Source organism: Mobula hypostoma, chromosome 6 (assembly GCF_963921235.1).
Source record: "Mobula hypostoma chromosome 6, sMobHyp1.1, whole genome shotgun sequence".
NCBI lineage: Eukaryota > Metazoa > Chordata > Chondrichthyes > Myliobatiformes > Myliobatidae > Mobula > Mobula hypostoma.
In genome coordinates this window covers 134,159,881-134,186,956 of record NC_086102.1, presented here as the reverse complement: position 1 = coordinate 134,186,956, position 27,076 = coordinate 134,159,881, and the positions used below count along the sequence as shown (strand labels likewise).

At 36.1% G+C, this 27,076-nt stretch overlaps 1 protein-coding gene across 12 annotated transcripts in view; it reads left to right on the top strand.

Moving 5' to 3' along the window:
- Positions 1 to 27,076, top strand: part of hdac4 (histone deacetylase 4) — a 494,468-nt gene that overhangs the window by 455,986 nt on the left and 11,406 nt on the right. For all 12 annotated transcript variants that reach the window (XM_063051788.1, XM_063051782.1, XM_063051780.1 and 9 more), the window contains 8 exons: positions 1,344 to 1,390; positions 6,689 to 6,796; positions 8,650 to 8,705; positions 8,962 to 9,049; positions 10,007 to 10,126; positions 10,730 to 10,827; positions 21,570 to 21,688; positions 22,343 to 22,476. In XM_063051788.1, coding sequence (XP_062907858.1) covers positions 1,344 to 1,390; positions 6,689 to 6,796; positions 8,650 to 8,705; positions 8,962 to 9,049; positions 10,007 to 10,126; positions 10,730 to 10,827; positions 21,570 to 21,688; positions 22,343 to 22,476 — 770 coding nt within the window. The remainder of the gene's footprint in view (positions 1 to 1,343; positions 1,391 to 6,688; positions 6,797 to 8,649; positions 8,706 to 8,961; positions 9,050 to 10,006; positions 10,127 to 10,729; positions 10,828 to 21,569; positions 21,689 to 22,342; positions 22,477 to 27,076) is intronic.

Genomic DNA, 27,076 nt, shown 5'->3' with positions numbered 1-27,076 from the left:
TCTTCCCTATATTTCCACAGCAGTTTCTGGAAGATCGCCAGCTTGTGCAGGTCAGAGATGACCTGGGACTCAGGACAGCTGGCATTTACAGGATTCCCTGTGAATGCGGAGCAGCATATATCAGCCAGATGGGTGCTCGGTGGAAATCCACATCAAGAAGCACAGGAGGTGTATCCACTTGGGTTACCTGGAGAAATCAACAGTAACAGAACATTGCATTTGCAATGGCCATAGGATTGAATTTGATAGCACAAATTCAGTGCAGTTAAAAATACAGTTAAATTGATATATTTTAAAAGGCTTAAAAAGAAATGCATTTCTGCAGTTCTGTACATAGTTATTCTGACCATTGTAGTCAACAAGTGAAATGGGAGCACTAACAGCAAATTATTGCATCACATTTGAAGGCTTGTTCATTCTCATTTTTGTAAAAAAGCTATGCAGGCAATGCTTGTAGCTTGTAACAGTTGAAAAATGTACAATCTAAATTTTGCAAGTTGGATGTTTCTGTGGCATTTAGAACATAGTACTTTTTTATTAAATTCATTATATTTTTCTTGTTTCTTCCCTACTTCCATTGGAAAGCCTGCATCCTGAAATAAGACAATATAAATAATGTTTTATGATGATTGAATTAATTTCGAAGAGAAGTAGTTTGTTGTTTTCATTTTGGTTAAATTATATCTTTATGATCATTCTTCTGATGGTTTGTTGCACAGACAGAGCTTTTAAACATGCATATGGTCAAAACCATGGTTTTGCCATAATTGGAGTTTACAAGAGAGGCAGGGGGCCTTGAAGACCATACAGCTGCTGGCATAGCATTCCTATTTGCTTTCATTATGGGTGTAGATTATAGAAACATGCACTGTAGTTTTTCAATAAAGTAGTTTGTCTCTGTTGTGGTGCATAGTCAAGAAAAAATACTTTGTTCCTTGTTCTTAAAGCCAGAATCTCCTGCAGTACATGAACATCTGTTAATTTGCACAGTTACTTCATTTTTTTCACATTACTTAAGTTTCTACCTTTGCACTTGGTGTGCTAACAATGAATAATTGGTTTCCAGTCATTAAAATCAAAACATTTTTGAACGAACAAAAATAGCTCAAAACATTTGAGTCCAGCTAATCAACTCTGAGGAACTGTTACTGCAATAAAAGCTTTCGCATGGGCCCTAGAGGCCAGTAAGGGGGTTAACACAGCATTAACAGGAAATACACCTTGCAGATGCTCATTTGTATTTGTAATACTTGCTGTCAAATTGTGATTACAACATTGCTGCAAACATTATGATTTATCTTGATACTGCTAACCAAGTGCTGTTTTTAAATATTATTCCACAGGTTCCATCACCCCAATGTTTGTTATGCTTCCTTGTGGCGGACTTGGAGTAAGTCGTTTTTCCCCTTTTATAATGTGTAAATAATGTCTTGTTTGTTCTTTCCATCTCAGCAGCAACATAAATTGTTGCTTTGACTTCTACTCAGCAGATAATTGAGAACAGATGTCCCCATAAAGAGGAATTCAAGGTTTGCTGAACTAGGCATGTTGGCTAAACCACAATTGCAATATGTGCAATATTATTCAGGGAAATTGAATGATGTCCTAAAAAAAAAGTTCTATGATCTTACCTTCAAACAGGTAGTTGTAAGGCAATAGAGCAGGTGAACATGGATTTACTCTGTAAAAGTCCTGACTTTATCATAATTCCCTCTTTTGGCTTCCCTATGTAATAAAAAATGTCCAGTGAAATCTGTGTACCTTTCCAAGGGTATAGAGTGGGGGCGGGGAGGACTTTGCCCTTTTGAAACAGATCTTCACATGTTTTCTCTAGTCTGTGATGTTTAGCCATGGGAGAAAGTAATTTCATTACTTTCCTGCTAATTTCCTCACACTCATAAATTTCTAAAATATTGATCAAAATAAGGTACAGTTCACTACCATTCTTGATACTTACGGTCCTTCACACGATTGGTAATTTTAAGTGTCATTTTGACTGTTGTGGGAAACTTGTTTAACCCAATCCTGAGATAACCAGCATCCATATAAATTGTTGATTTACGATTGGGAGTAGGAACACTGATTTCCTCTTTCAACCAGATCTGCAGAAGACAATTGTATATCATTGCCTCCGTGAGAAAGGCTAGCACAGATTTGGAAATCATATAATGAACCTTATGATGATACAGTTCAACTGCCTGAAGGATAAACATACTGAGACAATATGGAGTGCAATATAGTGTCTTAACATAAATAAGTCCTTCACCTTTTTATAAAATCTTTGTAGTAAACTAGCCATTTCTTTGCAAGTTGTTCTGCTTAGTAAAAATAAACTGTAGTTTCTATTGCCCTGGGAGATTTCACAAACCCTGGTTTGCTTTAATGTTCTGATTGTAAATGAAATGATGTTATTTTAAGCTAAATGTTTTAAAACTAAACTCTTAACAGGTTTTTGTACTCCCTGCTTTAATTCTATTTGTTGGATTTTTTAAACTGTAGCTTTGACTAAATCATACATATAAGTCTTGCACGTATCTCCCAGCAGCAGTCTGGAGTCTCATTGAATATGTTAAGAAAGCTGCCAACTTGCAATAAAATTATTACTTTTTAAATACTTCTTATAAACCTTTTTGATTCCTGCCATTAATAAAAGTGAACAGCGTTGAGGATCAGCCATGATCCTATTAAATGGTGAAGTACGCTCAAGGGACTGATGGCATCCCTGCTCCGATTTCTTATGCAATCTTCATAAAAGCAGTGTTTATTTGACACATCTGGCAGCTTTGTAAGAGGAGCAACTTGGAAGTAAGGAAGGCAGTTCTTTCTTTCTGAATTGTGAGTTGTTTGCAAAAGGGCAGAGTATATGGTGGCGGTAGAATGTCAACATGTCACCACATTGTGAGCATTCCAGAGCCAGTGTTCATTATTTTGTCAGTCTGTTCAATAAACAAGAGAAATAAGGGAGTCAAAAAGACAGCCTGAACAACACGCATCTTCATATGTGCACGAATGGAAAGAGTCCAACATGTCATTTCATGTTGATTAGTTTACTCACATGCAGAGATATATTGTGGTTTCACTTAATCGTTAGTATCTACATAAAAAAAACTGATTTTCTTTTATATTGCAAACCATTGTTTTCATTATTTTTATTTTACAGCCAGGCAAAGGTAATTCAATTTACTACAGTACAGCTATACTATGGATGAATATTTGATGGGCATACAGTAAGCAAATAGGACTTTATTCCCTGAAGCCTTGAAGAATGAGGGGAGATTTGATAGTGGTGTATAAAATTATGAGCAGTATTAATGGGTGCATGCAAGCAGGCTTTTTTCGCTGAGGTTTGGTGATCATAAGCTTAAAGGTGCAATGTTTTAGGGGAATATGAGGAGGAGCTTCTTCACTCAGAGGGTGGTGAGAGTGCGAAATGAGCTACCAGTGGAAGCGGTGGATATAGGTTCTATTTCAACATATAAAAGAAGTTTGGATAAGTATATGGATGGGAGGGGTATGGAGGGCAGATGCAGAATAATAGTTTGGCGTGGACTAGATGAACCAATGCACACACAAAATGCTGGAGGAATCCAGCAGGCCAGGCAGTTCTAGGAAAAGAGTACAGTCAATGTTTCAGGCTACCTTTTCCTAGATGCTGCCTGGACTGCTGAGTTCCTCCAGCATTTTGTGTGTGTTGCTCAGATTTTCTCTTGTTTTAGATGGGCCAAAATGTCTATTTCTGTGCTACAGTGCTTTATAACTCTTAAATACAAGAAATCAGGAGCAGAAGTAAGTCACTTTTCCCCTCAAGCCTGTCCCATCATTCAATATCATCATTATAAAAACAGAGGAGTGGAGGTTCTACAGGGTCAAGAAGAAAGAGTGGGAATATTGAAACGTAGCAAACTACATTTATGTGTAGACTTAGTTGGTTTATTTGATGGTATAACTGACTTCCTAGAAAAAAATCGGTTAACTGTGGACCCCAGGTAAAATTTGAAATGGGTTAATTATATTTTCAGCTGCACAGCCAATGGTATTCTAGTTTCTCTGCTTGTTATAGAACTTCTCTCTCTCCCCCCCACCTCTGTCTGTCCCCACTTCCTTTGTTGTTCTGTTATCATTTTCTGATTTTCTGTTTCCTTTAACTCGCAATGATTCCTTGCTTTGATTTTTTTCCTCTAATTTTGTATTTTCTGCATGCCTGTGTTTGTGTTAGTCTTGAAGCTACTGGAAGAAAGTAACCAGGGAGTTTAATGAAGTGACGAACCACCATTTATTCTATTGCCTTCCCTCACCCACCTAGGGAAGTTCCAAGTGCTATCCTTTATGTAATCTATTTAAATCACTGAATTTGGAAAAAGAAATAATGAAGCAAGATTCCACATTCAAACACAAATTGATCAGATGAAACAGGTTCCATGTGTATTGACCACATCTTTGGACTTAACTGCTTTTGAATCAGTTACCCAAACAGTGTCCATCTGCAGACACTGCTGCCAATTCCACAATGTTGCTGCCAACCCAAAACACTTCTTATCCTAGCTTACACCATGTCTTCCCATCATTCTTATGACTCCTAGTCTGACATCACCTCATCATTAAGTGTTCATGCTTCACTTTAAATCATTCCCCCATTGTTTCATTCCTTCATATTTCAAACTTCCAGAATCTCTTCTCTAGTTGTGGACTTTTGCACATTCCATCTTTTGCAGAAACAATATTGATGACTCAGCTTCAGCTCCTCACCCCTGAAGTCTTAGAATTCCTTCCCTAAATCTTTTTGGCTCTATTACCCTCCTTCCTCCTCTTTGACACTCTTTAAAAAGTAATTAACCTTTTGTTGGCTCTCTTCCTTTAACAGCTTAGTGTCAAATCTGTTTAATAACTTGCCTGTGAAGCACCTTGTGATGTTTTGCAACATTAAAAACATTCCATCTGCAAAAAGCAGAATTTACTGTGACCAACCATTTTCATTCCTATCCTCATTCCTGTTCCCACATATCGGTCCATGGTCTTCTCTTCTGCCACGACGAGTTCACTCTCAGGTTGGAGGACCATCACCTCATATTCCATCTAGGTAGCTTCCACCCTGATGGCATGAATATCAATTTCTCCAACTTCCAGTATTTTTATCTGCTCCCCTTCCCTCTTTGTCAATTCCCTACTCTGGCCTTTTACCTTTTCTCCTCACCTGCCTTATCACTTCCCCTGGTGCCCTTCCACCTTCCCTTTCTCCCTCGGTCCATTCTCCTCTCCTATCAGATTCCTTCTTCTCCAGCTCTTTGCCTTTTCCACCTACCACCTCACAGCTTCTTCCTTTATCCACTCTTCCCCCATCTGTCTGGTTTCACCTATTACCTTCTAGCTTGTCCTCCTTCCCCTCCTCCCACCACCTTATTCTGGTATCTACCCCCTTCCTTTCCAGTCCTGATGAAGAGTCTTGGCCAGAAATGTCAAGTGTTTATTTATTTCCATAGATGCTGCCTGACCTGCTGAGTTCTTACAACAATTTGTGTGTGTTGCCCTTGATTTCCAGCATCTACAGAATGGTGTGTTTTTAAGTGCCTTGTTTTGATACTATAGAATTAACCTCCCTTAGATTAATTCATCCAAATTAAATTTTGCTTGCTGTTGTAACTTGGTAATCTTCTCAGATTGTGGGTTTATTAAATTTAAACTAGAACAAAATTGATTTGACATTGGAAATAAACCATATTACATCTGTTAGTTTGTTCCATAAAAGGCAGAACACAGAATGCATCATACATAAAGCACACACAAAGTGAGCCTTGTGTATAAATTATACCAAACAGTTGCCGATGAAAGATTTTACTTTACTTGGGCTTGAACCAGGACGTGAATCAGGCAGTTTTAAAGAAACGGTACAAGTCGAAGCCTAGGTTGAAGAACAATGAGGTATTTTGGAAAATCGGGAGTTTTCAATAACAGTCCAGTGTTGTATTTCATTGAAATAATCTATACTATTGAAAATTGTACATGTTAGTTTAAATCAACAATCAACCCATTTTTGTGTAAGTATGTACTTCACAGGTGCCAAGTAGATTTGAACAAGTGCATGAGGAGCCATGGTCATTTAACCACCAGCTCCCTGCGGAATGAATGCTGTATTTGATTTGTGTGTGTGCTAAAGCAATTCCATATCCACAACTCTCAATTCTGTTTCAATATTGATTAAAGTTATATTTAGTTTCTAGCTTAAGACTTACTACTTTAGAATTATTGAATGGCTTTACCAACATTAGTAGTTATTGTAAGGGGAGGTGAAACAAAATCAGGTGGTAAGCTAATCAAAGCTGTCTTAATTATGTTCTGCATTAATAAAAACAATCATGCTTTGGTGTTTCAAGCAAATGGCTACACTTTAAAATTAAATGCCATATTTATCCTGCTAAATTTACTATTCCATTAATTTCATCTTGCATAGGTCCACTCAAGAAAGTTGTTATTACAGTACCACTTGATTAAGTCTCGCAAAATTCCTTAAACAATATTTTATGCTATAGTGGTGCCTTGACATTTTAACTACAATAATCCATTGGTTTTATTGCCTGTATATAAAAGGCAGCATTGTACAAATACGTTCTTAAGGAAAATAACCAGTACTTTATGTATGCCTCTTTGTCATATAGTTACTGGAGGAGTATTTATTCTTATTTTTGATACTTAGGTGGACAGTGACACAATTTGGAATGAAATCCATTCATCCAGTGCTGCACGTTTAGCGGTGGGTTCTGTGATTGAGCTCGTTTTCAAAGTTGCAACTAAGGAATTAAAGGTGAGGTTTGCTAAAAATTCATTTTGTCATTACAAATGGGAAGTTGAACATAAAGAATTTACAAATTCTTTTTGTGGTCAAACATTTGGTTTCAGTTACTTTGTTTTGCAGTATGTTAGGAAGTTTACACCAGCTTGAATTGAGAGAGAGTACCATTCTCCTTCTATATCCACAAGGTACAATTTCAAACCTCAGCACCATAGAACTGTTCATGTAATCCAGGCTGACACTCCAGTACATTTAAGAATGCATGTAATTCACCATGAAGTACTTTAGGACATCCTCTGGTTGTAAAAGATGCAGTACTCTATATATTCAGTCTGGAATTGTCACAATTCTGTTTCCATCTTGGCTCACAGAAATGCATGTATTAGCTTGCACTTACATGACACTTTCTTGTCTGTAGGACCTTCTAAATAAGTTACAGTCTATTATATATCTTTGAAAGTGTCATTTCAGATGGAACATTTGAGAAACATACAGCAAATGAAGAGATTGTTAAGCCTTTGCTAACCCTTTGAATAGGCAAATGAATTGCAGCTTCCATCATTTTATTGTCCTATAAATTGGGGAAGTCCAGAACGAGGGGTCACAGTTTGAGGATAAAGGGGAGGCCTTTTAGGACTGAGATTAGGAAAAACTTCTTCACACAGAGAGTGGTGAATCTGTGGAATTCTCTGCCACAGGAAACAGTTGAGGCCAGTTCATTGGCTATATTTAAGAGGGAGTTAGATATGGCCCTTGTGGCTACAGGGATCAGGGGGTATGTAGGGAAGGCCGGTGCAGGGTTCTGAGTTGGATGATCAGCCATGATCATAATAAATGGTGGTGCAGGCTCGAAGGGCTGAATGGCCTACTCCTGCACCTATTTTCTATGTTTCTATGTTTCTAAATGAAAGATGACTTTTCTCATCTCGCTAGTTCTTTACTCACTAAAGACTTTAAATTTACAATATATGTTGTCTCATTTGCCAGAGAGAAAGTTGTCCAAGCTCTTTTCCAACCAGGAGGACTACCTAAGCATTGCAGGAAAAAAAACAATGTGCTCCCAAGAAATATTTATATTCACTTTCATTTAGACTAATTTTTAATTACATTCACATTTTCAAATGGCTAAGATTTGGATTTGCACTCCAAGTACTGCAGATCTTTAGATTCGTACTCCAGATGGTAAACTACTGCAGAACTGCATCTGAGTGATTTTGAAATACCTTGCCTAGATTTTATACTGTAATATTTGTACAAATGGTTTTTCTGTCAACTTTTACCTCTAAATATAATCTCACAAACAAATTAATAAATTAAGTTCTCCTTTGAGACACAATGGTAGTTCAGACTTTCCTTTACATAAACTCATTGGTACTTCTTAGATATGTGGACAGCAAAGTAAGTTATTTGAGAGTGTTTGATAAATAAGTTTTACTTTTTATCTTTTTCTATTATTTCTTGAATATTTTGACATTTTCAGGTAACTTGAATGTCAGGGACTCTCCATACGTTGCCCAAAAGTCTTATTTCTGTGTTGGCTGGCTGTTTGTACAGCATAAGGCATGCTAGCATGGACAGCCCAATCCAATGTTATCCATGCCTAATGTAAGCACTTGTCTGCTTTCAGCAGAAGTTACTGGATAACAGTTGGAAAAGGATATCTGACTGTTTCTATTCTTTAAGCTGTAAGTGCCAAGTCAAATTTACGGCTAAACTGTCCATTGCCTTAATTTCAGCATCTGTTCTCAAATAAATTAATTGATAAGCTGTGAAATTGTAATGGCAATTTGAGTGAAGTTATTGAAACTGTGCATCAATGTGAATTGCACCATATATGAAGTTATACAAATCATGGTGTTTTGCAGAATGGATTTGCGATTGTGAGGCCTCCTGGTCACCATGCCGAGGAGAGTACACCAATGTAAGTAATTATTTCCCTCTTCAAGTAAAACACAACTCTTAGTATTTATAAAACAGTCACCTGCCTTCCTAGAGGAGTTAGTGTGTAATTGGCAACATATGAGGTTCAGAACAAAAAACAGTGAAAATTTGTCCTTACTGTGCTTTTTCCTCTGATGATAAATTAGTGTAGGAATGCAGATGATCAGAATTAGGAACAGCACTATTAACTATTTCCCTCTTTTTTATCTCCTCTTCCCCAATTCTTGTACCTCTAGGGGATTCTGCTACTTCAATTCCGTGGCCATTGCTACTAAACTCCTACAACAGAGGTTGAACATCAGTAAGATTCTTATAGTGGACTGGGTGAGTGAAATACACCAAAATGAGGCTTGAATTAAGGGGCATATTTTTAATATTCAGCTTCCCAGCCCTACTGTTGGACCATACACTTGTTTTTAGGATCTCACACGTGCAGTCTTGTTCAACTTTTCATCTCAGTGATGAACTACCTTTAGGATATTGATTTTAATATATAAATCACTATTCATTGTATAGCATATTTTTGTTTGAGTTAGAATATGTTGTAGTTGATAATCTAATTAAGTGTGGGAAAATTCAAGCATAAATTGTAACCCGTGTCTGTGTCATTCAGTGTAACACTTCAGGGAAGCAAAACACTAAAGAAGGAAATAACAGAGAAGAATGAAAGTGTTTGAATGTTAGGGCCTAAATTCTTCTCTGTGCTTTGGTAGCCAATCAAATTATGGTGGTACTTGCCGCCTGGTTACAGAAGTTAGAGCAGTCATAGATAAGAGCAAGAGAGTGGAAAGATGCACAACTATCAAATGATATTTCTGTAAAAATGTATATTGATTTATTTGATCTTACTGTTTAAAGGAAATGGGTTAATTATTGTGAGAAATAAAATTTGAATTTGATTAATTATACTTACAGTTGCAAACCGATGCTGTTTTAATTTGTCCACTTGTAGAATCTGCTCATTTTTACCCAGGCTGCCAGTGAATGAACTTAAGACAGAGGGAAGAATGATTTGTTTAGAAAGTCATATTACACACATGGGGGAAAAAATCATCAGCACAAAACTACCAACAGTGTAAACAATTAGTGAAAATAAGAAATGTGGACTGTCTTTTAAAGTATCTTTTTATTTGTACTCCTTTTAAAATAATCAAAAACAAATGAAGTTGAAACAGCATAAAACCATTCATAAGCTAAAATCTGATCTTGTGTTAAAGACCAGTCTAAACTTCTACTTCACCTTCTTAACCATTCAATCTGCTATGTGATATTTGGCAATAGGATGTACATCATGGTAATGGCACCCAGCAGGCTTTCTACAACGATCCCAATGTGTTGTACATTTCACTGCATCGCTATGATGATGGCAACTTCTTCCCAGGCAGTGGGGCCCCAGATGAGGCAAGTAAATTAGATAACAGTTTATGGTCAAAGAATGTCTCGTCTTGTATGTTAAAGAGTGGACAGACAATATAATCTAGAAGTTACTTTCAAATCTCTTACTATCTCTTCTTTCAGTTAGTCCTGTCGAAGGGTCTCAGCCCGAAATGTCGACTGTACCTCTTCCTGTAGATGCTGCCTGGCCTGCTGCGTTCACCAGCATTTTTTGTGTGTTGCTAGAAGTTACTCATGTTGGCTTATAGTTATCAGGAAATTAAAATGCTTCATAACGAAATAACAGCAAAAATACATCATGTTACGATGTATTTTTAAATTATTCAAATTTATTTCCCCAAATACAGAACCAGTTTTATAAAAAGGCGATGTTTATTAAAGCAAAATATGTGTATTTGAGTCTTTTATTGTATTATTATTATTATTATTATTATTATTTTAAAATCAAGTATATATGCTTTTTAGTGAACGAATTATTGCATCGGATTATGTAAACAAAAATATTAGTTATGAACTACATAGCATAAGAAAGTTTAATAATGTAATTTAAAATCAAGATTTTGTGTTTCAGATTAAGATGCTACTTGTCTTTTTCATTTTGCCCTTCAGATTGGAACTGGCGCAGGTGTGGGATTTAATCTTAATATGGCTTGGACTGGTGGTTTGGATCCACCAATGGGTGATGCTGAATATTTGGCTGCATTTAGGTAAGACCTAAAAATATTAACGTTAAACATTGTCAGTGTATTCTATTTAAAGGGTCACCTTTAGTTGATTCTGTTCCTTTTATTTCTTATACTCAAATAAAAAGGGTTAAGAACTCTATAGTTCACCACTTTAAGTGTGGATTTATAAAAGTTTCTTTTGGTTACAACAATACTAAAGTGATATAGACTTACTTAAATTTCCATCTCCAATTTTCGCATTCATGGTTCCTTTAGGGTTTAATCTTTGCTTTCCCGGATCAAAAGCAGATATACCTTTACAGAGGATTCAGAGATGTCTACCAGTTTTATCTTTGCACTTTGTTGGTTGAAGAAAGTTGTATTCGAATTCTGAATTATTCACAGCAGTTGAATACCAGAAGCCAAGTTGGGCTGGATAAGCACCTGCAAAGACACTGGTTCCCTAGAGCCTCCTCATGATCAGCAAGGTCCTGTGAAACATAGGGCTTTCCCTCAGCAACTGGTAAACCCAGTCTCAAAACTGCTCGGACAGCGAGCTAAGTCATTCCCCCAGGCTTACAGAGAAATACAATTTAAAAAGACTGGTTCTGAAAGTCTCTTGTGCTCACAAACATTGAAAAGTATGCAAAAACTATTTAAAGTTAATTTTATTATTTTATAAAAAATGTAATTGTTTTAAAACAATAAAAATTACTTTTATAAAATTATGAACCAATTATAAGCATTAGGGACTAAAATAATTTAAAACATATTCATTGACTCAGTTAGTACAAAAATGAAAAGTGTTTGAAACCAAACTATCATACTTGGACTGTTCCTGTCCATCAAGTAAATGATGCTGCTGAGTTATACAGGTTCAGTGGGTATATTTCTAAGAGCAACTGCTGAGAAACTGCAGTGAAGCTGGGATTTCACTGACTACAAAGCACAATCAGAATGTCAGTGGATTGAACCTCTTAGGACTTCAATCTTTAGAGTGACCATTCTAAGTGAACCAGAGTGTCAATTAACCTGTATTGTTGATATACCACTTTAACTCTGACCATAATGCTAAAGGTACCTCAGATAGCTTCAGTAAAATAATAATGGATATAACAACACAGAAATTTTATTGAGTTGCAAAGTACTCTCGCTCTTTCAAAGGAATACCCAAGGAATAGCTGTACATTTCTATTTGCCACTGCTGGATTTAAAAGAGAATGATTAATAAAATAAATTAGATTTGTATTGTGGATCTAATGCTAGGTATAAACACATACAAGTGTGAACTAAAAATACATCTATGTCATATGGTAATTGAAATGTTATAATTCAGTCAATTTGCAGGTCTTGAAATGTAATATTTAACTGTACTACTAAAGTGGGTATTGAGATACAGAAACCTTGTGGCAAGTAAAAAAGGTATTACTGGTTTGGGGTACAGTTTGTTTAAAGGAGCATTTGTATGTTTCTTAACATGCAAATGCAAATGTGTGGATGAATGTTCCAAGCTGAAAGTGAGGAGCTGCAGTCTTGAGCATTGGGATCATCCTCTACTAGTGTTTTGAGAAACAACATTTAATATGCACTTGAGTTTATTGGGAGTGTTTTGATATTTTAATTATCTTGCAATGAAAATTACAATGTGTTAAAGTTTGTAGATTTTTAAGAAGATAAAAGTTTGAACGTTCTTGAAGACGGTGCTTTTCCTGTTCAGTCTTCTCTTGTGTTTAAAAATATTTATCTTTTCTCATTGTTTTCTTTAAAGTGTTAGATATAGTTCCATAGACAACTTCCAATAACTAGCCCAAAAAGCCATTAATTATGTGAAAGAACCTTTCGCAATGAATGTTACGGCCTTTTCAAGTTGCAGGAAAAAAACCTCCAAGCCAAGCCCTCTCCTCATCAATATTCAGATATACACCTAACAATGAGAAGTGTCAGCTCCCACTGACCTTCACACATTTACCTGAAGTGCTGATGCCTTTTATGATGCCTTTTGTATCAGTCTTGTCAGTAGGTTTCAGGTTACTTTCCCTGCAATAAAACTGCATGTTCATTTTAATATAAGTGGGTTAATGAGAACACAGATCACCTAGGTAAGTGTAACTGGAGATTGTTTACCTTACGTAGTGCACAATTTTAATTTTGTCTGATTAACTGAATTTTTGAGAAAATTCTCTTTTCTTCAGTCTATAAATTTTATTTGCAAACATCTGCTTTGAAATCCTATAGATAAGTTTGCAGAATGTGCAGATGTAAGAATAGAAAACTTTTCTAGCCTTTTACAACTCTATAGACTAAAAGGCATTCTGATAGGGTACTTAATCTGTTGCCAAGTTTCTAGGGTGACGCCATGTATTTTGAAGATTGGAAGTTAACATATTTTAGCTATTTTTTTTCTCCTAGTTGTTTCGGCGATTCTAGTGAAATAAAGCTTTGAAGTGTAGAATTTATAGCATGCATGAGCTTAGGAAGAAATTGCAGCAGGTCATATATTCAGCATTATGCAGGTCCCCTGAGACAATAGATGCCTTCAAGGCAGCACCTTGTTATTTGGACCCATAGAATGCCACGTTGCATTTGCTGGGGATCAAGCCTAAGATGAAAAAAGATAAGATAATTGGACATAATGAAATCCAGAAGGCACTCTGTTTCACCATGAACTTGGAAGTAGAGTGTAGAATTGAACTTAATTCAAACCAGCTCTTGGAAATGCCAAATGCAAGGACTTTGAAGTTTGAGGAATCAGAAGTACTTTACGCTCGATGGTGGTTATAACATGGTTTAACCCTTGAATGGTACTGAGAGAAAGCATTTAGGTTATGAACAAATGAGTCAGGAAAAAAGAAAAATATAATCTGATATACACCAACAAATATATTTTTATTCAGTTTATACTCCTGAACCAAAACCTTGTAGAAGAAAAGCAAAAACTGATGAAATCCTAATTTATTAGTAAACAGCAATTAAAACAGAATATTTGTGGATAAATGTTGGAATTATATTAGCAATTAATAAAATGCTAAAAAAATAAATGACATCAAGCCATTAAGTCTTCAGATTTTTCCATTTTTACTGTTGTGGCTATGCTGTCATAAATAAAGAAGTAAGATGCATTCAGTTTAGAGGTATTAGAAAATAATTACCTTTTAATTTAGATGTCTAAATATTTTTATTTGTAAGTGTGTAGTGCACCACCATGTAAGGACAAAATTTAAGAGAAATTGAAAGAAATGTTGTTATGGTTTGATGTTAAATGTTAGCTGTTTGATCATTACGAAAAGAAAAAGTTGGGAGGTGATTGCAATACAACTTCTGTAAGGAGATCAATTGGAAATCTTAAATTGATTTGAAGAAAAATTTAATTAACCAAAAGGCAAGGCTAGGTGAAATTCAAAATGGAAAAACAGTGTTTAATAAATGCTTGTGAAAGCTGGACTTGGCAACATAACAAAGTTTCCTTCATGTCTTTCATCTTTTTATATCTACCAAAGCAATTTTTTTACTTGTTTGGTACTGGAGTTAGCATTTGATTCAACCAGTATCATACTTGCCATTTTATTTTATATAACCCAGCCAAATGCTTGTCCATCTTACTTAAGTCAGTGGCTTTGCTAATGTTAAAATACCCATTTCACTGTATCAAAAAGTAGTTTTCAATGCAATGATGTCTGGTGTATCATGTGGTAGGCGTTGTAAACTCAGTTTTCAAGTTGATGTGCACTTAACTAGTGCAGTGGGAAAACCTTATACAAAAGTCCCATAATTTCTTTCATAGAAAAAGTACAAGAGATAAAATATCAAGGGGTTGAAAATTCTGAATGATGTCATAATTTCTGCTTGATGGGCAGCATTGTTAAAAATACTTTAATGCAATCAACAGATGGACCAATACATAATCGACTGCAACAATGACGACCTAACCAAATATTCTAAAGCAGTTCGTGGCAAAAGGACGTATAAAGGGAGAATTTTTTAAAATTAACTTATGTACTGAACCTAAACTTATAAATAGTTAATCCATAATGTTTATTTGCCTCTTCTACAGACACATGCTTGTTAATTATTTTGATTATAGAAGATGTTACATTATTCAAGTGTATACATTGATTCCTTGTGTACTTTGGAGCAGAGTGTAAAATAGTAAAGTTATATATATTTTCACTTACGATGTGGGTGTTGCTGTCTTCCTAATTGTTCGAGAGAGTAGTGATGTACTGCCACCCTGAACCACTGCACTTCATCTGTTAAGGGTTCTTCCACTAGAGTTCTACGATTTAGATCCAGCAAAGATGAGAGAACAAGTCAAGCTGCTGTGTGACTTGGAAAGAGGGTTGAGGTTATTCTCATGTTCCTGCCATCTTTGACTACCCTAGTGGTAAGGTTGGCAAATTATACTCATTGTAGTTGTGGTAAGCCCCAGGATCTGGATGGTGATCTATTGACATTGGTAATTAGACTTCCTGTATTGGAGATTCTAATTGCCTGTCACATGTGGGTGAATGTTACTAACCTCATATTTGCAGTGCCTGGATGCTGTCTGTTTATTAATGTATACTGACTTCAACTGCTTCATTGTTTGAGAATTTAATGAGTAGATTTTCTTAATACTATTATGCCACATTCAAGTACCACTTTTTGATGTCAGCCACTTTCACCTCACTCCTGCAATTCTGCTCCATGGTCCACATTTGTATAGACTCAGAGCCATGTGGTGCAGGCAAAGCCCAAACTGAGCATTGATGAGCAGATCATTGGTAAGTGCTTCTTGGTTATACAGACAACAACAGCTCCCAGCACCTTGAGAGGAGAATGGGCGATCACTTTTCCACATTGTGGTATAGGTGGAAGTGTCATAACTCTACTGAAACAGAAATGTTAATGTTCAACTACGTTGCTGCCTAGTTCCACAACTTCAGCAATATCCAACACTCTCAACAATTTCGTAATTCACGGAAATAATCAAATTGGATGAAGCTAGCTGTTATTATGCTGCAAAACCCAGGTGCAAGCCCAGATAGTTGCAAAGGCTTCATCTTCATTGCTGTATGCTGCATATGCGTGATTATTAAATAATATGTGGTTCAAAATCAGACAACACTGGCTAGAAAATCTAACTCTTCCTGCTGTATGCTGCCCATGTGTGATTATTAAATAATATGTGGTTCAAAATCAGACAACACTGGCTAAAAAATCTAACTGTTCCTTTTATACCAGATTTTTTGATGCAGAGAACCATTTTTTTCCAGGTTTCACACTGGAATACACTTGTGGAAAGTGCAAGATGTTGATATTGAATGCCTTAGGCTAATGAATAACACTTACCAATTTTCACCAATACAATCATCTAGATATTTGTGCTGGTTTATCATCAATCTCCACCCTATCCCAGTACATGTTTGTTCTCAAGAAGTAATGATGAGACCTGCTACATATCTCTCCTTGTGCTGTGTCTAACTTGCTACTGGAAATGTAATGTCTCACTTTATGTTGTAACTATTTTCTCTTTTCACCAACACAATTTTATATAGTTAAATATCCATATGCCACCTAACCCCAGTAGATAATATATTTATGACCAGAATTACTATCACAGAGTTGTATGTGACTCAGATAATGCCAACAAAATGCTAGAGGAACTCAGCAGGTCAAGCAGCATCAATGGATGGAAATGAAGAGTCAACATTTCGGGCTGGGGCCCTTCATCAAGACCCTTCATATAACGTAGATCCCTTTTCTGAACAAACTTGATTCTAAACTTCACCTTATCTGTGACAGCTGAAGTTACTGGTGTTGGAGGACTGAACAAGCAATAATTACATTTAGTGATAAATTCAGTGTTAAATTGGAGGAGACTTTTTTCTCCACTATCTTTTTTTAAATTGATCATCATTATGGACTGCAACATTGAGATGATTTAATTAAGCCACAATGATACTGGCCTATTCAAATGTATCTTTCATCGGTGAGAATTGCTGATTTTACCACTGGAACTTCTCATACCTTCAGTTTTGTTCTGAAACCCCAACCCAGCAGGAATAGAATTTGCAGCATGTGCTAGATTTACTTGACTGTTTTAAGGTAAGATTAATTGTACGTGTAAGTTTGTGAATCTCCTAAAATATTTTATTTATTTTTTATATTTTTAACATAAAGAATCAAACCAGTTACCAATGTCATTCTAATACCCTTTAATTGCAAACCATGGGCACCACAGTAGCATAGCAATTAGCATGATGCTCTTACAGCTTGTGGAGTTCTGGTGTTCAGAGTTCAATCCCTGTTACCTTCTGTAAGGAGTCGATGTATGTTCTCCCTGTGGAATACATGGCTTTGCTCCAGTTTCTTCCCACAGTCAAAGATATACTGGGTAGGTTAATTAGTCATTGCAAGTTAGTCCGGTGATTAGGTTGTGGTTAATCAGGTTTGTCGGGGTTTGCTGGAGCTCGAAAGGCCAGAAGGGCCTACTCTGTGCGGTAAGGGTAAATAGATTATTAAATGAATTCCATTTGATCTTTGCTCACCTCAAATTGCCTGGCCTAAATTGGCTTAATCATTTTGTGTGGCTGCTTTATTATTCTTCTGGGTCATTTGAGGTAAATTTTTATCATCCTTGAATTCTCCCTTTGCCTATTGAACTACCTATATCCCTTTAATTTCTTCACGACAGATTTTTCCCAGTATCTACCTAAAGTTTCATCAAGAAGTGAATTTAACCAAGTAGCTTCCGACAAGCTGATGTGCTAAGAGTCATCTACTTAATGTGTTCACTGTTGTCTTCTCCCTATCTTCTGTTTATTCCTGTGTTTCAAAAGAACATAAGCAACCTTTCTCCTCTGTAAATTCACAGCAGAATTGTCCATGTCATTCAAATAAAACAACCACCTTCCATAAATGAAGCTTAGTATTTGCTATTACTTTCTTACAACAATACAAGCACAATGAGGACAGTATCTCTTCCAAAAAATCTTGTATTTAGTGAAAATATATTTGATAAGTATGGTTGCAAGAAAAAGTTTATGAATCTTTTGTAATTAGCTGGTTTTCTGCGTTAATTACTCATAAAATGTGGTTAGATCATCATCTAAGTCACAATAAGAGACTAACACAATCTGCCTAATCAAATAATACACAAAACAATTGTACTTTTCATGTCTTTATTGAATGCAATGTTTAATCATTCAGTCTAAACTGGAAAAAAGTATGCGAACCCTTGTATTTAATAACTGGTAGAACCTCCTATAGCACCAATAACCTCCACCAAATATTTCCTGTAGTTGCTGATCAGACTTGCACAACGGTGAGTAGGAGTTTTAAACCATTCCTCCATATAAAACTGTTCCAGTTCATCAATATTCCTGGGATACTGTGCTTGAACAGCCCACTTCAGGTTATGCCACAGTATCTCAATTGGGTTAAGATCTGGACTCTGACTTGGCCATTCCAAAACACAAATTTTCTTCTATTTTAAACCATTCTGTTGTTGATTTACTTCTGTGTTTCAGATCATTGTCTTGTTGCATTATCCAGCTTATATTAAGCCTCAGGTGACGGACCGCTACCCTGACGTTCTCCTGCAAAATGCCTTGATACAATTCTGAATGCATTGTTCCCTCAACAATTGCAAGCTCTCCAGACCCTGAGGCAGCAAAGCAGCCCAAACCATGATGCTCCTTCTACCATGCTTCACAGTTGGAATGAGGTTCTGGTGTTGGTGTGCAGTGCCCTTTTTCCTCCAAACAAGCAGTGTGTATTTCTGCCATAAAGTTCAACTTTTGTCTCATTTGTCCACAGAACATTTTTCCCAGTAAGCGTTGTAGAACATCCAGGTGGTCTTTTGCAAATTTGAGACGTGCAGCAATGTTTTATTTTGGAGAGCAGTGGTTTTCTTTGTGGTGTCCTTCCACGAACACCATTCTTGTTCAGTATTTTTCTGATAGTGGACTCATAAACAGAGACTTTATCAAGTTCTAGCGATTTCTACAGATCTTTTGATGTTGCCCTTGGGTTCTTTTTCACCTCTTTCATCATTACATGTTGTGCTCTTGGTGTGATCTTTTACAGGATGCCCTTTCCTGGGAAGAATAGCAACATTTCTGAATTTCCTCCATTTGTAGACAATTTCTCTTACTGTGAACTGATGAACATTCAGTAGAAATGCGAGGTTCACATACTTTTTAGAACCTGGACTGTGATAAGTTAAATGGTGTATTCAATATTGACAAGAGGTACAATTGTTTATTAGTTCGGGCAGTTCGTGTAGGTCAATTATTGTTTATTAGTTCGGGCAGATCGTGTAGGTCAATTATTGTGACTTAGATGAAGATCAGACCACATTTTATGAGTAATTAATGCAGAGAACTATGTAATTGCAAATGGTTCACAAATGTTTTCTTCCAACTGTATATTAAGAAGTACAAATGGAAGTTGCAGCAAAAATTTAAATTCTGTTCAAAAGTCGGATTAAATTGGCTTTGTGGTTGGAGCAGAAATGGCCAACTGAAGAGCTTTTCCTGTACTGTACCGTACTAATGGTATCACATGTAACATCATAAAAATAATGTAAGTGCATAATTTCTATTATATTATTACAAAATGTTGTTATGTTGCTGGATAAAATAAAATATCAGTATACTTCAGCAAAAACTTGCACACCTGTTCATGCACTAGGTGTTTAATTATTCAGGATTTTGTTTTAGCAATGCCCTGTTTTAATCTTGTTAAACAACCTTCAGGGAAATATACATCCTAGCCTATCCATGCTCTCCTTATAACTCAAGCCCTCCAATCCTAGTAACATCCATGTAAATCTTTGCTGCATTCTTTTTAGATAAATAACTTACTATGAATAGCTGGGCACTAGGACTGCACTCAGTGCTCCTGGTACAATCTTACTAATGTCTTAGTTCATTATAGACATTTTTTCCATTGTCCTCCCAATAGAAGACAACCTATTGAAAAAATGTTTTTAATATATACAGTAGAAATCTGGTATTTCAGTATTTAAAAGATAGAATCAGTTTGTGTTCAGTTCTGTTGCATTCTTCAGTGAAGACTCATCCAGGTACCTCAGCAGTCCCCAAAAGTTTTTTTTAGTGTGGCACCCAATCTTTTTGCAGGAGTAAGCTCCTAACACTTGTACTCTATACTTTTGAAGATGGAAAATCTCTTCTCACTTATGTCCAGTTGCACCATTATGTTATCTGCTATGTATTTTAGGAAGAGATATACTTAGTCACGTACCATTTATATGGTGAGAAGATCAATCTCGTGCTTGTGAACTTATTGAAGGAACAATTATATACTATTAACTAGATGCCCATTTGTTACATGCAAAACATGCTTTTACTAAAGCAAAATGTCATTTTGTTACAGTAGAATTATTTAGGTTTGTTTTATACCACTGGAAAATAAATCTGATGGAAGTCATAATTTGTTTGGAATCGTGTGTTTTGTGTTCCAGCAACCTTTCTTGACTAATGAAAAGTACATTGTTGCATAAGATTCATTTCCATGTGTTTTAAGTGGCTTCATTTGAAATGAAAGTAGTTGTCATGCATGAAACTGTATAGATTTTCTTGCCCTAATTTAAAATGTCAATCTTTCAACATCATGGAAAATAGTCTCAATTATTTCCATTGTCCTTCAACATAACTGTTTTCCAATCATGTTATTATGTTTTGGGATGATGTCAAGATTTAATTTCTAGTTTTTAGTTTGCTTGCATTTAATTCAAAATACTGACGAATTGGAGAAGGAACATCAACTGATTAAACCTTTCAGTTCTGGTTATAGTATTGTATGTAGCTTATGTAACTTTGGCTTCATATTGTAGACAAATGTTAACTGAATGTACTGAAAACAGAAGAGTTGGATTGAATTAGGTGTCATGTGGATTAATATAAAGTTGGTGTACTGAAAAGTCCAATTTGGCATACCAATGCAGCATAATAATTACCAATGTGTGGCCTTCTGAAGATATTTACCTCTTATTTCTATGATATTTAATCTAGGATTCAAGTTTCATAATCAATAGAGAATGCAAGGAGGTATTTCAGCCCACTAAGTCACTCCTGTTTTATTCTTTCCAACTCCCACAAAATCCTAATGCTTATTCACCTGCCACTAGGGACAATTTACAATAGCAATATTACCTATCAGTGCACATCTTTGAGATTTCAAAAGAAACCGTACCACCAGAGGCAGCTCGTGTTCACAGGGAGAGCATGCAAACTCCACACACACAGAGCAGTGGAATCTAGATTCACCCCCTGTTGCTGAAGCTGCATCAGTTGCACAACTATGATGGGTTTTCAGATTAAGGTGTTGTTTCTCATATCCCAGACAGTAAAGGTAATAAAACATATTTGTGCCATTTGCTACATCCCCTGCTTGGTCTTGTGCTGTAGATTCATCAGCTAACACACATTAAACCATTTTGCTTTGGTCCACAAACCTCTATCACAGCCAATCTTGATCCATTTTAGCTTGGGATCCTAGTAGAGTTAACTATTGAAGTATGTTCTCACATTCAAATCACAGAATTATTCCACATTTTCAGTTTAATGGGGAAGGGTAAAAGTTTACCTGTTCCATCTACATGGCATCTAAAAACATAAGTCTTATTTTCTAGAGGCCTATGAACAAAAATAAACCATTACCTATTACCTTCAGTACTGATCCAGTGTAACTTGAGGCAGCATTTCAAAAGCTTGAGTGTGTCATGAAAGTACTTTTTTAATGAGAGTCTAAACCAGGATTCTGTTTGCCTTTCGTTACAGGACAGTGGTGATGCCCGTTGCTAATGAGTTCGCTCCTGACATGGTGCTTGTATCCTCTGGATTTGATGCAGTGGAGGGACATCCAGCCCCTCTTGGAGGCTACAAAGTCTCTGCTAAATGTAAGTTTGCTTGTTGATGAATGAAATTATCATTTTATTTAAAGTAGGTGGTTTAATTAGAGTAAAAAAACTTAAACGTTTGACAGCCAAATTAGTGAGAGTAAATGACCCACATTTTCCAGCTCTGAGGGGGAGGGAAGAAACATGAACACTAATCTTCAAAAGGGTCTTTAAATCCTTCAGAAAAGCCAGGGGCTTTACTGGTTGAGCTGTTAAATGTCTTTGTTCAAAAAAATCGCAATCAATGGTACATTTTAGCATATGAGAGTTGAAATAGTAAGAACATGTTTTCTTCCTGAGTAAAAATCTTATGCATTTCTAAAATACTTATTTGTATTTTCCATTTGCCTGCAAGAAAATAAAAGTGGGCATTTTTTGGAGGCCCTTAGGAAGTCAATGGCGTGCCACTTTAGGAAATTTAAAACATTTATCACAAAATTGCATATATTAAACAGAAGATCAAAAAGAGCTGAACTGAAATAGTAAGTTGTATTTATTGAAATTAAACCTGGCTTATATTATACATTTAGTCCCAGTAATCCCTAGTGGCCATTTCAAATATGATGTAATACTTGGAAACTTTGATCGTTCGCCAAGAGTCAAAGTAGGCTTCTGACCTTTGACTTCTCTTGCATTTCCTTTTTCCTGACACAGGTTTTGGCTACCTTACCAAACAGCTGATGGGTCTGGCTGGAGGCCGTGTCGTGCTAGCCCTGGAAGGGGGCCACGATCTCACTGCCATTTGCGATGCCTCAGAAGCATGTGTTTCTGCTTTACTTGGAAATGAGGTAAAACATCAATGCACATTATAAGCTGACAAGTTCAAGAACTCACAGGTGCGCCTTTAGCTGCAGATTATGAATGAGATGAGGGCAGACTTCCAAAAGAAATATAATTCCGCAAGACCTGTTCATCAGTAACGCAGATTAAATAATTGCATGACCGATTGCAACAATGAACTAGGGAAAGACCTAAAGCAGTTGTGTGAATGTATCCTGTTTGAAGTGTTGCATTTGCTTAAGATAAACTGTTTTATTGCTCAAATGTTTTCCTTTTATCTTTGAAAGGCTGGGGCTCCCTTATGTAAAATGAATTTTTCCCCTATTTCTGGATATTTGGATGCAATTTAACTTCTAGAAATGCAAACCTGAAATTATGTACTTAGTGATTTGTTATTTTGGGGATTGCCTGTCCTCTACGCATTCTGCAGTATTCTAACTACAAATAAGTACATCACATATGGGCTCACACTTGTCAGTGATTACTCTGCAATACATCGTGTACAGGTATCAAACAAAATAAATATTTACCCACTTAAGATGTAAAGGTTTTATTCTTAAATTTTCTTTCTTCTAAAGTCAGTGTCATCACACAGTAGAGGTTAGTCATGATAGTTTTCGTTTAAGGCAATCTTATCTTATTCCCATGTTCTAATCTTTTTTTTGTTTCTGTTTCACTTATTCTAGCTAATTCTCTATTTTTTGAGTTTTGCTGAACTCATGGTCAGCATCTGGCACTTAGTATTATAACTTCAGAGATACTAACATTAAAGTTTATTCATGTGTCATTAAAGTCACTGCTGAGCACTTGGTTAGTTGAGTTAACCGAATGGGAACTTCATCAAGGTCGATGTAGAAGAATTCTGCAGCACTATCATTTCAGTAACATAATCCTAGAAATCTTTAAATAGTGTTTCTCATCTTCCTGCCGATTTTCCTTCTTTATCTCTTAACCCACCTTTGCTTTTCATTTGTAGAGAATATATCACATTTGTTCTAGCCTTGCTATTGCACAGCATTCAACAGCAAGTTTACACAGATGTACAACCAGATGTTCAACTACTTCTATGCCAGCTTTGAGAAAGATTGTATACAAACACTTCTGCTAAGCATTGATTATCATTTGGAGTTCATGTTTAATTTGAGTGTGTTCATTTTAAGTTGCATTTAATATTATGGAAGAAATGTCTTTTCTCTTTAAACATTTCTTTGATTTTATTATTAATCGCTGGACTTCCAGCCATCCAAAAGCTGTTCAGTTTATGCATAGTTATGCTTGTGGATTGGTGTATACTCTAGTAGGGCAAATGAACAAATGGATGTTCACTGATGCACTTGGATGTAAAAATTAGTGAGTGCTGTCCCAACTGTTTAAATTCTGTAAAATATATTTCTAAATAAAATACACTTGACTGCAGTCGTATGAGAAAATTACAAGTGATGATGTATCTTTCAATGTATGGAATATTCTGATCACCCATGATGCCCGCATAGCACATCTTTCTCAGATTTCATTTTCCATACCCAGGAGTCTAGCAGGAAGACAAACAGGCATCACTGATTGAGTGGGATCTCTGGCAGCACAATGGACCCTCACAGCATTTAATGGAATGCAAAGCTGGGTAAAAAATTAACTCCTGTCACAGTTTTAAATGCATGTCAAAAGACAGGGAAATAAGTTGCTAATAATGACCAAAAAATAAAGTTAACAGCATTAAAGATTTACAAATTAATAGAAATATTAAGTTTAAATAATAAAACAAAACGACTTCGTCATTTTTCAGAAATGAAATCCTTGTTCCTTCCCCACATCTCAAGCAGATTCTCAGTCTAAGTTTATGGAATTCAAACAACACCATGTAAAGTTTAACAACAAAATGGACCTGTCCAAGTCTGGGACTTGCAGAAGCGGTGATGAATGCTAGCGGTATCTTTAGAATAAGATTAACTAGCCACAGCTAGCAGGATTCACTCATTACATTGCTAAAAGTCTCTTATCTTTCATCTTGAATGATAGATACATTCATTTTGTAACAACAAATGCAAATACAAACAAAGTGGTTTTCGAAATACTTATTTTAAACAATTCCTTCCAGTCAGTTGAAATTGTTTGCAAAAAATAATTTTGCAAGGTAATAATTTACCTTTCACCTATTTTCACATGTAAGCACACTTGAACGTGACCATAGAAGGTTACAGATCCTATGGAAATGAGTACAGGTACCTCATTTTGGTAGCAGAATGACTCCAGTTTGATAGTTTGGATAACTCTATGAAGCAAGACCAGTGAGCTAGAAAACTGCACACTAACTGCATACAAAGCTTCAGAAAGTTTTCCAATTAGAGTTCATCTTTGACAGCATCTGAGTGAGAGGTATGCAATAAATGTACAAATGTTGGCCTTGGCTTTCCCCACCTTCCAGTGAGTCAGTCTTTCTACTCCAGTTGGTAGCTGGGATTCCGGCCTTCAGCCTTCACCTTCAGAAGAAGGTCAAAAAATTCTGTAACAAAAATGTTAGAAATGTAATGAAATTTGTCTGATAAATCAGAATTATGAAGAGAGACAAATGAGAGGAAGCCTGTGAGGTTACACAGATGGCTAAAGCAACACACACAAAATGCAGGAGGATCTCAACAGCCCAGGCAGCATCCAAGGGTAAACAATCAGCTTTTAGGACTGTTTACTCTTTTCCATATATGCTGCCTGGCCTGCTGAGTTCCTGCAGCATTTTGAGTGTGTTGCTTTGTATTTCCAGTACCTGCAGATTTTCTCTTGTTTGTGATACCACAGTTGGCGGAATATGTGTCCCACGTTTCTTCCAAATTCCATGAAATGTGTGATTTCCTTTTGCATTGATGGGGCCGTTCCGTGTCACAGTTTGGCCTGTGTAACAATCTGCTGAACTGGAATATAAAATATATAGGAAGTTTACCAAATACAAATGCAAGTTCAAAAGAAAAGAGTGGAGAACTGCAGCTCCTGTTTTTTAAAAAAGATACTAAACTATTCTTGTGTGTTAGCTGGAGAATTCCAACTTGCAGAGGCCTGTATCACAAGTTGCTCCATTTGTGATCTGTACACTTAGTTGATATTCATTGCCAATTCCTAGAAACATTAACACTGCTTTGGCATTTTGTAAATTGTTGAAAGGACTTCACTGACTACTAAATACCCAGACTAAAGGAGAGGAGAGGGTGGAAGAAGGAAATCGGCCATTTGGCTTTGTCAGGCTGCCACAATTCAGTGGTGAAAGCAATGGAATTTCAAACATTAGTCCTGGTTCCTGCGTGTAAAATGGAAGAATGTTAGTGGAAGTCGGTACACGTATATAGATATGTACTACAGCTGGGACCATAGAAACTTGATGAAATTGGCATGTGGGAAAAGTGTGGAATATTAACTGGAGATTCTTGACCCCAGTAGAAGCCAGGCCCTTCTGGAACTAAAATGCTCGGAAGACATTACTATTCTTATTATGACCCTGTGAATACTACTTGCTATTCCTGGCAGTGGCATGAAGAGTTTCAACAAGATGTTTATAGGCTACACCATACCTTTTGAACAAGGCAATGTTTGTATGCTTTTCAGTATTTGTTCATCCTTTTCAAACTCTCTCACCAAATAAACAACAGTGGAGAGGGTACTTATGGTTCAGTTTAACTCTTCAGTTTTATTTTTTGCAACCAAAAGGAAGATGATACAACTTTTAGCTTCTCAATCCTCTGCTAATAATTCTTCATAGTTAAAAGGAAACAAATTGTTTTTTGATGGATTATATTCAGTATTTCAAGAGGGATTACATCAAAACAACCAACGGGCAACTATTTGATCATGCCACTGTTAAATTACAAAGTATTTTGCTACAGATTGTAAAGTATACTGTATCTTTTTCATAGTTATTAATGCACATTATTTCCTCCTGGCACAGGAAGGCATATGCAGAACATTCTGGAACCAACAGCTTCTTGTTTAAATTTTGAATTCTTTTACAATGAAATTTTGGCTTTGCAGGGACTTTCATGTGGGGAAAAAATGTAACCTGAAACGGAATGAAAATTAATCATAAAGGATTGTGTTTAACTCTTTTGATGTTCATTTTTCAGACACTTGAATTTCTTAATATTCCACCAGATTGGTTGCTGAACTGGGTTAATCTTGATTTTAATTTTGATTTTTTTTTCTCTAGTTTTCTTTTTAAATGAAGGGGGAAGAAAGGAAAAAGTACCCATTTCTATTTCCTTTGGATTAGTTCCAGAACCATTTTTGAGGTTGATTATGACATATAATTTAGTGGTTCAAATATCCATTAGAATTTAATGGCAGCATAATTTCAGCTAGAACTCAGCTCAGAACAGGAGCGCATTGCACAAACATATACACACATACCTACACACACTCATAGTTAAATTACCAGATGGCGTGTTTATTGTAGCCAGGAAAATGAATATATTTTATTGTAAATTTCATGACCCTCTCAGACAGTGCGCTGTCAGTGCACGAACAGTTTGAGAGAGCTAATGCCTTTGCCTGAAATTACTCAATAATTAAAAAAGAAATATGAGAATGTTTTATAGATTTCTTTGAGATTTTAGAGATAATTTTGTATTT